At 38.0% G+C, this 13,547-nt stretch overlaps 1 protein-coding gene across 1 annotated transcript; it reads right to left on the bottom strand.

Moving 5' to 3' along the window:
* Positions 1-2,449: 2,449 nt before the first annotated feature.
* Positions 2,450-12,232, bottom strand: LOC127456460 (cyclin-P-like). The gene is made up of 9 exons (XM_051724977.1): positions 12,182-12,232; positions 11,762-11,890; positions 11,525-11,600; positions 10,423-10,592; positions 10,229-10,327; positions 5,630-5,785; positions 5,379-5,537; positions 4,869-5,047; positions 2,450-2,903 (listed from the first exon to the last, which is right to left on the bottom strand). Exons 1-9 carry the CDS (start codon positions 12,230-12,232, stop codon positions 2,714-2,716), a joined length of 1,209 nt encoding a protein of 402 aa, XP_051580937.1. The 3' UTR covers positions 2,450-2,713.
* Between the last annotated feature and the right edge of the window lie 1,315 nt (positions 12,233-13,547).

Raw genomic sequence — 13,547 nt, 5'->3', positions numbered from 1 at the left:
GGCATGGCCAATCCTGTGAGCAGGCACGTGGAGAGGAGGGACGAGACGGCTCAATGGACATGAAACGCAACCATACGGAGGAGTGGCCACAAATACAATGCGGTTAAAAAAACATCCAACGCATTAGTGTAAGTAGATTTGACACTGTCCATGTGTTCAATATTTTGTAATCCTGACCATTGACTATCCTTTGAGTCGAAATACAGGGAGCATGAGTCCATTGAACACGTAACATTGCAAGTCGATGTGTAAATATTGTTGCTTTTTTACATTCCTTATCAGGTGTATCAAACTTATTTTAGTCTGAGGGCAAGACTGGACGATTTTTTAAATTATAATAATTATTTAAATAAAAAATAATAATATATATTTAACTATATAAATATTTAAAACATATTAAAATTGTATATAAATATTTGTTTTGAATATTTTTTACAAATATATAAAGGGAGCCCTGCCGCAGCCTACACTGGTTTGCTGGTGTTATCTGGTCGCCCAGACTGGTCAGGCTAGTCTTGTGGCTGATTTATTGGAGGTTTGAAGCAGGATCAGAAATTAATGGGGGCTCGGGGTAAAAATGCAACTGAAATGGACAAAAATGCCCCCAGGATTAAAAATCTGCGGGCAAAAAAAAAAAAAAAAAAAAAAAACCCTCCTGATGAATTCTTCTGTTTTTCATATTTATATTAAGGTGTTTATCTATTGAGCATCGCTGTTCTTGATAATAAAATTTTTGAATTTTTTTGATAAGATCACGACTTGTGAAACATAATAGTCAGTGTCGATAGAGCAGATATGCTCTATGGGGCAGTACATATCCTCCCGGAAAATGAAATGCTGCGCCTCACACGCGCCTCTCAAATGTGCCAGCGCTCGCGCTCAGCTGTTTCACTACAGCGCCACGTGGTTTTTCACAGGGCGAAATGACGTGGCGCGCTCGATTCAGCCAATCCGCTGCGCGCGTGTGCGCAGACATGTGAGGACGGGCGAGTAGAGGCGTGGCGCGCACATGTTCGTTGCTGTAAACAAGAGCCCGTAGAAAACTGTGCGCTCGGTTCAGGAGACGTCAAAGACGAGAAGACACAGTGAGGCAGGGTACGCGCGCTCAAGTCCTCGTTTTCACGCGAACAAAATAAAATAAAAACCGTGCTAGGATGTAGGGTTTGACATATCTCACAAACTAGATTAATTCTCTATTTAGCTATTTATAGAATATTTATAACCCATACACATTAAAAACTTTGACTGAAAAAACTAATGTGGATCAAACTGATCCCTGATGCCAGATAGAAGGGGTCAAGCACAGCTTGTATTTACAGGGAACTATTTTAATGTCTTTAATTTGTCCCCATATCCTGTTTTTTCCTTCTACATACTGCAACAAATATAGTTTTTTTTTTAAACAGGTGAAAGTGTCAGCAAAAATAAGAGGGAATACTAATAAAGTGAAAGCACCATATGCATGCATTAAAGGGATAGTACACCCCAAAATAAATTCTTATCTACTCATTTTCATGCCATGCCACATGTGTATGAATTTCTTCAGAACACAAATTATGATTTTTAGAAGAATATTTCAGCTCTGTAGTTCCACACAATGTGTGAATGGTGACCAGAACTTTGACGCTCCAAAAACCATATAGTCAATGTAAAAGTAATCCTACGACAGTGGTTTAATATGTCTTCTGAAGCGATGCAGTCATTTTGGGAGAGAAACAGATCAATTTTTCAATCATTTTTTACTATAAATCTCCACTTTCACTTTTAGAATGGGAGTGTGGATACAGGATGTTTCATGTCTGTCAGGGGCAATGGGTCACCTTAGAGCATCTCGCCTCTAAAATACTGGACAACCTGTATGGGACGTAATATTGGCCAAAATATGGGACAGTTGCAAACCCCTATAGAGTACCCCATATCAGTTGAAATGCATTGCATTTGGTTTTGTAAATATTACAAATCTCTGTTAAAGGTGACGCAAGCTTTGTCAGGGTCAATTTTATTTTCATGGTTATGTAAACAATGTTTTTTAAACTTAAATGTTTGTCACCTTATACAGCAGGTCAAAATGACAGGAAATTAGGCCATGCAAAAAAAATATATATATATATATTTTTTGCAATTGGTTTATTTGGAGTTTTGGTATTGGGCTGCATTTATCACGCAGACCTGGCAACCCTGCACATGGGGCCCCTGCTGAGATTGTCACATGAGAAGTGGTGTGCATTGCTCCTCCTACACACATTAAACATGTCACACAAATGGTAATTCATAGAAATGAACAAACATGACGCATGCCAGGAAAGGAATAGGATTCTCATTGCAGTTTTCCAAAGCAGACAGGATTTTTATTTTTCACAATATATAAAAACGTGGAAAAAGCACAGACTTTCAAAAACACTTAAATATTTCAAAGTGCTTTAATTCTTTAACCCTAACACCAATTACAATATATAAACGTGTCACCAAAAGCATCAATAAACAATTAAAAGCTACAAAAGACATATACACAATTCTTTTAATCCTTTTACATCATGTGACATTACATAAAACAACTGTCAAAAAAAGGTCATCGACGGGAGCTACTTTGCACTCTCAGATCTCCAGTGACTGGCCATATTTGTATTTCTTTCCCTCTTCAGAATAGCAGTGCTGTGCACCCAGTCCAGAATGCATCAGTCCAATTTGGCCTCCTCATGGTGTTGATCGAGCTTCATGTCTGGGGCCGGTCAATAAACACCGGCAAGCCCAGTAGGCTGGGGGCTGTCTTAAGGCCAGGATGCATGCTGACATGAAGTGTTTGTATTGTGGAGAACTTTATGAAGGTGGCACGGGTCTCACAGCTGTGTGCTCTCACAGCTGCCACAGCCATGATCTGCATTATACTGAAGAGAGTGGCTTCACTGGAGAGAGAGAGAGAGAGATACATCAGCCTACATTTTGTACCAAATGGCTTAACATGGAACAATTTAGAAGGGAGGAGGGGGAATTAAATTTAACTTCTGGCTGTCAAATCTCTCAAAGAGTTGGCACCTTCAATTTGCAAACATAGAATAGTACAGGTTGTAAACTTGGTCTATTTTTTTTTTTTTTTACTGTGTTTTCATACAATGCTTTTTTGCTGGGGTCATATTGACCACAAACAGAGAAAAGACTATATGGGGCTAAAGTGGTATCAGAAATGCACTTTTCCGTGTAAGGGCATTATTTGCCACTGGGAGTGAGTGGAGTTAAGGGTATTAAACAGTAGAAGGGGATATTTCTAATGTTAAAAGCATGTTTTCCAACTTCAATCATTGTTTCATAATTTTGCAGTAAAAAATATCTGAACATCTTTAAACAATACTCATTTACTTCACATAAGACTACAGAATTGTCTGAAACCAAGACTTAAATTATGCTTAAGAAATTGCAAATGGTTCAAGAAACAATTCAAAAAGGGAAAATTAGTTCTTTTTCAGAATAAACCTCACTACATCTTGCTAGATATCTGAAACATAGACTTAATTTCTTACATCATATTACATCAAGTAAATGTGTCTGTTTTAAGGGTATTTGTACTTTTGTATAAAAAAATAAATAAATAAAAAAAAAAAAGCTAATTTGGGCTAGTTTGAGAATATATTTAAGTATTTTCTTACCCCATTGGAAAATTAAGTATGACCAAAATACTCACTGAAAAGGACGGCCACATTCGTTACAGGGACATATTTGGCTCCAATATTCAGAATTTGGGGCATTTCTCTCTCTTTTAGTGGCATTTGTCACATGCCCCTGTTCATTTCTGACCTCGGTTAAGTCACGCACTGAATAAAATTGACCCTATGGTGAAGTAAATATGGCAGAAAATATTAAGTACTTTCTACATTCAATAAATTAGTGTGAACTTAATATTTAGTAAATTCTAAATTCAGACATTACCTATGATTTTTACAATGTGTCGTATTAATTCTTATGTAGAAAACCTTGTTATATTTACTCACCAATGAGTAAATTTTACTGAACTTTCAAAGCTATTGTTCAACATGCAATGCGATGACGTCTAATAGACTACATAGCATGTGTGGTGCCTTCATAGATCATGTGGTGAATTAAAGTGATGAACGTTTAACTAGAACATTCCACATTTAACGGTCATTTACATTTTACTAAGCTTATTTAAATACAGTGCATAGTAGATTTTAAGTAAAAGTTACTGGAACAGTTAAGTTAAATTTACCCTCATGTCAATCAATGTGTCATGAAATTAAGATTTAATTTTATATCATTAAAATTGACAAACTGTGTGCAAAAAACGTGCAAAATAAATTAAGGATTTTGCCATTTAAATTTTTTAATATGATAGAGAATTAAGGGTTCAATGCATGTCAACAGGGCTTTGTTTAGTTCACAGAAAAACTATTTTCCCTAAAAATCTTTTAGGTATGTATATTATAGAAATAATTTTTTATTTTTATTTAAACATCATTGGGTTCCAGGGGCGGACTGGCCATTGGGAGAACCGGGACTTTTCCCGATGGGCCGGCTGCGAATCGGGGCCGAATGGGCCGCGATAAGTTGAACCGGCTGCCGCATTATGCAGAACGGGCCATAAAATGGCGCTGCAATATGCTGAAAGGCACCCCCCCCTCTCAACTTTTGGGCCAGATTTCCACCCCCAGCTCAACAACTTTTGGGCCAGTTTCTATGTAAAATTCCAGGCTGATTTCTCTTCCCAGTCTACCCCTGTTGGGGTCTAACAAAAGATTGTAAAGTGAACCTCAACAGAACACACTGATTAAAGCTCAAACCATCACAAAATGCTTAAGACATCAATAAACCACCCCTTTAAAATTCTTGAGGGCAATACTAGTGTTGTTTTTTCTCACCTGCCTATATGAATACTGGAGGCAATGCACCAGGCCGTCTCTCCCTCAGGAGAGGGGGTTTCCTGGATGACCCTGCGGGCTAGACAGAGGGCAGCACCTGCCAGCTGAGCAGGCAGATACACCACACACTGGCCCTCCAGGAGCAAGAGCTCCAATAGGTATCGTGCCAGCCACACCACCTGAACGGAAGAGACTGGTTGTTGACTGATTGGGTTTTGAAATGGCCGATACGGATGCTGATTTCTAAAGAGCAGGGAGCCTGAAGACCGACATGATTGCCATATATACAAAGGCAATTGAGACAGAGACAAAATGGCAAATTTAAATTCAAGACATTTTACAACATTTAAAATTTGTGAACTACAAGTGAAAACAGAGCAACTAAAAAGATAACACTGACACAGATACAAATAGCACATGCATACAAAGCTCTGCCAAGCTTAGTCTAATCTCTAAACCATAAACACATGGCACAACTTATTCAACGTGGGTTAATGGGTGTTAACGGACCTTGTCACTGCAGCGTGCTACGGAAGCGGAGATGAGAAGAAAGTGAAGAGGGGGACAGTGATAAAGATCAAACTTGAGACCAGTTAAAACTCTCCTCTCCATCCGCAGCAGCTGTTTCTTACTGTAGGTGTTTTCCATCAAATAGCACAGCTCTGACACCTGACAAACACAAACACGGAATCTGTCATGAAACACAGATCCTTCAATGGTGTCGAGTTACACTGAACGGGTTTGTTAATTCGCTTGTGTACCTCCGGTAATAGACATTCCTCTTTCTTGGCAGCCAGAAAGAGGCAAACCACACCCAGCAACTGCAGGCCAGAGATGGACACTTTGATGAGTCTCAGTGCTCGATTCAACAAGTGTACCGCCAGATACAGCGTTTCCTCTGAGAATTGAAACACTTCCTGAAGAGACGGAATAAGGGCAGTCATAATTAGTGGCCGACCAATATTGTTTCTTTTAATGGCCAATGATCTGATATCTAGAAAAGCAAGGTGTCTGATATAAAGGCAGATCTATACACAAAAGATATTTGATAAGCTGTACACAAAATTAATGAATGTAAATGAACTTTATATTGCACCATTTATTAAATTCACTCAATATTCACCATCCACTGACAAGGCTGTTGAAAGATCTTTTTAAACAGACACCAGGCAGAACCACCACTTGTTAATAGGCCAGTGCCTATATTCTAAAAATGGTCAAATAATGAGCTTTTCAGTTAAATATTGGCTATATATCGGTTTCACTAGTTCTTTAAAGAGCGCCCTTTACATGCAGGCTCTTACAATGATTATACTCAAGGCAACAATGTGCAAGGTCATTTTAACACCTCAAACATTTAATTCCTTTTCTTATCAGGGTAAGGTTATAAACGGAGCTAACACTTGTAGATTTTTGCCCATTAAAAAAAAAAAAAAAAAAAAAAAAAAAGATTTTGGATGGTAATCAACATATTGCTGTGCGTTAACACGCTCAATTTCTAAAGGAACAGTCTGGAGCAAAAACAGAAATTGAAGACAGACTGCGTCTCTAGTGGCACTGCAGTGACATTGGGTGTAGCAATGGTGTGAATGTGCTTTTATTTTTTGTGCAGAAGACCCGGGTTCGATTCCGCCTGTTGTCTCACTCTTCCCCTATCCTGTTTCCGGTCTCCACTATTAAAATTCTTTAATGCTACTTATAACAATAAATAAAATGTCCTCAAAATGATGGTCACGGTGAAGGTCAGGGAGTTGAGAGAAAGGTTAAAATTAACCATGGTTTTACTATAGTAATACAGTAGTAACCATGTTTTTTGGCTGAAGCCATAGTTTATGCAGTTAACAATGGTGTTTCTACAGTAATATGGTGGTATTGTAACCATGTTTAACTTTGTGGTCTTGATTTTAACTACAAAATACCATAGTGATACTAGTTACTGTAGTAAAACCATTGTTAATTTTAAGGGGGCAGGGGTTGGTGTAGGGTGTCTGTTGGACTCTAGATAAACAAAAACATGCTGCAGTGATGCACTAGACTGTATGCTAGTGGTGTAAATATCAATGCTTTACACTTAGTGTAAATAGCATACATTGCTATTGACCTGTTTCAGTGACATCACTCCGCTATACGTGACCAGAGGGAGGGAACAACGGTGGTGAAAAGCCCTATAAAACGATATCAAGTAAAACATCAAAATGCTTTTGATCCATGCCAAGTCCCAGGAAAGGTGTATACAGGTCTGAGGTTAGCACAAATACTGCCAAATTGGACTTTCGCAGACGAGTCTGTTGTGTGACCGGCGAGTGCACACACCTACCAGTACATCACAGTAAACATCTCTCATCAGAAGTTACAAATGTTTGTTGTTTTCTGCTCTGATTTGGTCACAATATTACAAAACATCTGAGATGACCTCATCTGTATGAATGTAAGAGCTGCTTTTCTTGAAGAATACACAAAAGCAACTGAGGCGTATTAATGTTTGACAAATACTGTACGTTTACCCTGGTCTGGTGTTGTGAAAATCTGTACTTCATAATCTTGTGTTTATTGACTAACACACACACACACACACACACACACACACACACACACACACACACACACACACCCCCCCCCCCCCCCAAATGAAGGCGTGCTAGTGTGACAGGGCCAGTTGCATTTCCACGATCACTTCCAGGGCTTCATCGTGCCTCCTCGGGGCTAATGGCCTGCCGATTACCCTTGGGCTAAACAAGGCCAACCGGGGATTGAGGCCGGTTCAATGTCAAAGGTGGAGTTTCACCTAACTTCCCAGGTTGTGTTTCCAGCACACAACGGTACAGGTTCAGGAATAAAAAAAATAAAGTGTGCACAGTACAAATCTGTTAAAACACACAATGGACAAAGCGGTGCCCAAACAAATTACTGTCCATTGTTCAGTGAACTTTCATAGACGGTGTGCTGGAACATCGTCCCACTGTTAGTGGAGAGACCACTTGGGACATCATGGCAGTTACAGGCGGAGAGTTGTCAACGCTAACTTGTCTTGCGGTTTACATTCGATATAAACTCAATATTCTAGATAACTATTTAACATGACACCTCAGCTTGAGCTTTCCTCTTGCTTGTGAAATGGGTGGGGTGTGTGACGTTGGCACCGCAGCAGTGTATCAAGGGCAGGTTTTTGGGCAACGCTGTACAGTTATTGGCCCGATGGTGGGAACGCAGATTGATTTTGGTCTTGCGGCTCAAGGTCCAAGGATATTGGCCCCGGCTGGCCAGTGGATAGCCCTGGCTTGCTTTGGCCCGATAGTTGAAAAGTTGATTAAGTGCTTTTTATATTTATTACAATGTGTTGCAATTATGACATACCTTTATACAGTCTGGGTGTTATGATTAACATCGTCCTATGGGTATTTCTAGATTCATTGTATCCGAATCGATGAGAAGTATAATTGGCACGTATACAGATGACTGACATGTCTGAATAAATGAGCAAAGACCTACAAGTGTTTTTATCCCCTGCTCTCTCCCTTCAGCACCGTTTTACTTTGGCGAAATAATGTCACTTAATATAAAGTTTTATTGAAAGAAAAATTACATTTTGGCTATGGCAAGTAAATGACAGTATCACCCATTCAAGGTTTATAACGTATAAACAAATATAGAAACAAATGTAGCCAGCATTTGCCGCATTCCACAGTGCAGCACAAGAAATATGGAATTTTGGTCACATATGGCAGCCCAGTCGTACAGAGATGTCACATGAAACAAGTCCATATGCACTTAGAGCAAATAACCTCTGCCAAAATAAAAATGGTAAATTTACTCACCCTCATATGACTTATGATATTTTAATATAGCGGTGTTGCATTGTTTGGTGCTAATAACTTTGGCTCATTTACAGTGGCATGCATTTTCATGAGAACAGCTTTCATTTATAATAAACGTGAAACCATTTTTCAGTGAGAATCTTGACATTGATTTAAATCTCTGTATGACTTCAGGAAGGCTTGCACTATGATGCACGCAAGTCGCATGGACTACTTGTTACTTTTGGGTCTTTAAGCTTCGAGTGAGGCACCATCTACTGCCATTAAACTGCAAATACAGACCATGATATTCATTAGAAGCAAAGTCAAGCTAGTTTGGAACAACATGACCTGAACAAATTGAACAATTCCATTAACTCTTTAAGCTCTGAATGTGTTCAAGTTTTACTGTTTCAGTGGCATATCCAAAATTAAAGAGCTTATATCTCGCCAAAAAAAAAAAAAAAAAAAAAACGAGGGTCAAGTGTTTGGTATCATTGTAAAGAAACTTTTCAGATTTATGATATAGATGTTACTGTACATTCTCAGACTCTAAGAAACTGCTGGGGAAAAAAATTGAGCCAAAAATGTATTTTTTTCTCTTAATATTCTGATTTGACATATCTGGGTATAAACAAGGTGGCTCCTGCTTTTTATTTCATTTCAAACATGTCAACTGTATCAGAGAAATTGTTGATGACAAAGCAATCAAAAGTTATAGCATTACAAAAATAATTTATCATGGTGTCCAAAAACATCTCCAAACAAATAAAATAATTGTACATAAGAACTAATTACACGTGCAAACATAACAATGACTAAAGATATGCATAGCATGCAGACAATTTTAGTAATGAGATTTCACATCTGACTCAATGAGTCTGCGTCATTTACTTGGCACCATCTCCTGGTGGCCATCTGTAACATTGTCCTTCATGTGGATTATCTCTTGATCTGCATTCAATTACATTGTGTGTGGGCTCGTTTGAAAGATAATCGCCTCCTCTACTTAATGGTATGTGATATTTTATGTTCAGATTATTTTTCGTGAAGTTAAGTGAAAATGTGGCATACAAGCAACACCAACATAATTGTCAAAGACATACTTGGCCATTACTCCCTATATTTCTGTCTGCAAGTAAAACACTGGTTGTATTCTACTCTTTGAGAGCTTACTAACAACATATGACACATGGCTATTTGATGTCTTTACTGATGATAATATGCTCAGTGCAAAATTATTAAATTATCAAAGTGGAACACTTCTCATTTGTCTAAATTTCCAAGCACTTGTTCAGTTTTGGTAATAATGGGTGCATTAATTGTAAAGTAGAGGTTCCAAGCTTTCAAATGATACCTATTGTGTTGGTCAAGACTGTAGTTAATAATATTTTGATAATTCTTTATTCTCCCTCATGGGCCCGCCTCTTTCCAGAAGTAATTCCAATCGAGACAAGCTTGGGCGGGACTTTTTATAATATACACACACACACACACACACACACACACACACAGAACAGCCAATAGCAAAAAAAAAATAATTATAAAATAATCTACAGCACTTACATGGACCTGAATTAGCCAGTCCACCAAGATAGCTCTTGTTGTGTCGGTAAAATGTCTCGGCAGGTCAGCATTTGGGAGAGTGCAAAGCAACTGACTTCTCTGTAGCAAGGAGATAATACATTTGAAATCAATAAACATTCATCTGAAGTTTAAAAAAAAAAAAAAACAAACAGCACTTTGCATCTCGTTCTCACCATCATGTCTGAAAAGATGTCCCAAGCATAGGTCTCATCATAAAGCAGCCCCAGCTTGCTGATGGCCACTTCCACCTCTCTGCGCAGAAGACCAGGCATCAGTTCTCGCAGACTAGGTGGACCAGGCAACCTGTGCAAATACTTCAGCAAAGCCTCCTCTTCATAGACATCTAAAGACACAACAGGGAATCAATATTGATTGCTCATCAAATGTAAACTAGTCAGCTTACAAGATAAATACAAACAATTTCACACCACTTAAGATGGGAGAAATATGTAAGTCAAGCTCAATAGAACATATTCAAAAGGAACATATCTTCTGTGTGGCATAAATCCTACAAATTGACTACAAATGCAACTTTCACAAAACAATTAGTCGAATATTAGTACCTCTTCTATGATGAAGATATTTTTAAATACTGATTTCAAAGTCATTGATTTTTTTTTATCTCAAAGATCTTAGTCAATTGTCATGTGGTGTAACTGTCCGGAGACAGTATATTTATATATAATAATTAAAAAAACATGTACTTTTGTATTATTTCTTAAATAAGCAGTTTTAAGAAAATAAAGTGGTGTAACCAAAATGTAGGTAGCCATTTTGTCATCACGTGGCCAAAAAATAAGTGTGTGTGTGTGTGTATATATATATATATATATATATGATACCTTCAGACCCCTTTAAAAATGTACATTTCAGGTCATTTGGTGTAACCCTGAGAAATCGTTTTAGACCTTTTATTTAAGGAGCAAGTAAAGTACTTTATGGTTACACCGCATGACATTTAGTCATTAAATGTTTTATTTTTATTTTTTAAATTGTGAAACCAACATGGACAAAGATTGCATTTCTACAAACTTGACATACGTTTCAAACTAATTTTTTTTTAAAGATTTCTCATCACCTTTCGCAACAATGATTTGTCAGATGACCCATAAATGAGCCTTAATGCATGAAAAAATATAGCTGCCTTTATAATTAGAAAGGAGGTCCCTCGCAATAAATTCATAATATTTGGGTTTGAAAAAAAGTTTGAAAATCCCTTCACTAATTTGGGATTGACAATGCAAAACAGCATCATAAATCAAGTCATCTAGTCACCTGAAGGTGTTGACTCATTCTGCTGAGCATAGTCCATTATGATCCCATCCTCTGCAGATATGGGAAGCCGCCGAACCTTGAAAGACAGGGATGGCAGGACAGTGAGAACACATCATTTGAAAAACACTTTAAAGTTCACTTGGGTGATTTTCCTATCCATTAGACTCACAGTAACAAATGTTTCCTAAAAATCATGTCTTCACACACATACCGTAATAACATACAAGGTCAAATTACCCATCGATTCTCCTGCTCAGGTTTGCGGTGCTGCTCGGGCTTCACCTCTTCTCCTTCAGCAAACACCCTGCGCCCCCTCAGAACACAGGAGTTTGCCCACGTCCGCAGGGGCAGTTGTCTTTCTTCAGTCTTTTTAAATGTAACATTTTTCAACTCAGTTAGCCAAGCAGTTACACCTGTAGCTTAAATGCACTTAAGATTTGGATAAAAGCTTCTGCCAAACGTTTATATATAGTCTTTATTATTGAGGAGTATTTCTGCAAACACCAACCGAGCAATTTAAGATTATCTGGCTGCATGAACACTTGTCTACTTGGGTGGTGAGGGAATGTGATGATTTTACTGGTCAGATCATAAACATTCTGGGGCTTCTACTGAAAGTCTGAGATTTAAAGTGAAGATTTGTCCATGCATTCTCACCATATGGAGGTCCAACAGTTGCCTGGAATCACAAAACCCAGTTCGAGCCATGATTCACCTGGACACTGCAGCTACCTGCACGCACTGACTCTCCAGCTGCACACTGACATACCATCAGCTAATTAACACCAGTGCAACTAATAAAGCTTACTAATTGACCCTTCACTGAAGCCCCGCCTTACTAAAACATATGGAAAACATACTAACCAAACTTAACTTGGCACCTGTTGCCATGTGTAGTAAGACAAGCATTTGCTCTTGTCTATAAGTCTATGGGAGTGTGCTAGGGTAGTTTTAAGCAGTATTTTACAGAAATGATCCAGAGTGACAAGGTACCAAGAAAAGAAATTTTGAGAAGTGCAAGCTTTGTAGCCCTAATTCCCAAATGAATAAATAACCTATAACATCAGTATGGGCAGCTTTATTTCCTTTAAGGTAAATTAATGCAATCATTAATTAATAATACAATACTATGAAACATAATTTGTTTATTTATGCATTTAGGTCACGGTAATGGCAATAACCAATGAGTTTACATTATATGTTATGCCTATATGCTGCTTCAGATTTTGCAGTTTAAAAGAAGCGTATAGTGATTATGTTGTAGGAATGTTAGGAATATACAGTCTAAACTGGTTGGCTGGTCTGGTCTTAGCTAGTGCTGTTCGATTGCTGATATTTTGGAATCGACTCCGATTCCTGGTTTTAGGAGTCCAATCGATTCCAAGATTCGACTCGAAACTATTTTTCCTGATCCTTAAAGGAATAGTTCACCCAAAAGAGAAATTCTCTCATCATTTACTCACCCTCATGCCATACCAGATGTGAATGACTTTCTTTCTTCTGCAGAACACAAACAAAATTATTAGAAGAATATTTAAACTCTGTAGGTCTGTACAATGCAAGTGAATGGTGACCAGAACTCAGATGGTCCATAAAGCACATAAAGGCAGCATAAAAGTAATCCATATGACTCCAGTGGTTTAATCCGTATCTTCAGAAGCGATATCATAGGTGTGGGTGAGAAACAGAACAATATTTAAGTCCTTTTTTACTACAAAATCTCCACTTTCACATTCAGCCACTTACTGGTTGGGACTTAAATATGTATATTTTTCTCACCCACACCTATCGTAATGCTTCTGAATTATATAGATTTAACCACTGGAGTTATATAGATTACTTTTATGCTGACTTTATGTGCTTTATGGACCTTCAGAGTTCTGGCCACCATTCACTTGCATTGTACAGACCTAAAGAGTTTAATTATTCTTTTAAAAATCTTTGTGTCACACACATCTGGAGTGGCATGAGGGTGAGTAAATGATGAGAGAAGTTTCATTTTGGGGTAAACTACGTTTATTTT

The sequence above is a fragment of the Myxocyprinus asiaticus genome, chromosome 18, assembly GCF_019703515.2.
Source record: "Myxocyprinus asiaticus isolate MX2 ecotype Aquarium Trade chromosome 18, UBuf_Myxa_2, whole genome shotgun sequence".
NCBI lineage: Eukaryota > Metazoa > Chordata > Actinopteri > Cypriniformes > Catostomidae > Myxocyprinus > Myxocyprinus asiaticus.
The sequence above is the reverse complement of the archived record's forward strand: the minus strand, read 5'-3'. Positions and strand labels throughout refer to the sequence as shown.

Excerpts from the sequence above, each read along its gene's own strand:
- LOC127456460 (XM_051724977.1), bottom strand. The coding sequence starts at position 12,232 with ATGGCTCGAACTGGGTTTTGTGATTCCAGGCAACTGTTGGACCTCCAT. Across the intron at positions 10,328-10,422 it reads ACATCTTTTCAGACATGATG|AGAAGTCAGTTGCTTTGCAC; the intron begins GTGAGAACGAGA and ends TCCTTGCTACAG. Across the intron at positions 2,904-4,868 it reads TCCAGTATTCATATAGGCAG|TGAAGCCACTCTCTTCAGTA; the intron begins GTGAGAAAAAAC and ends CTCTCTCTCCAG.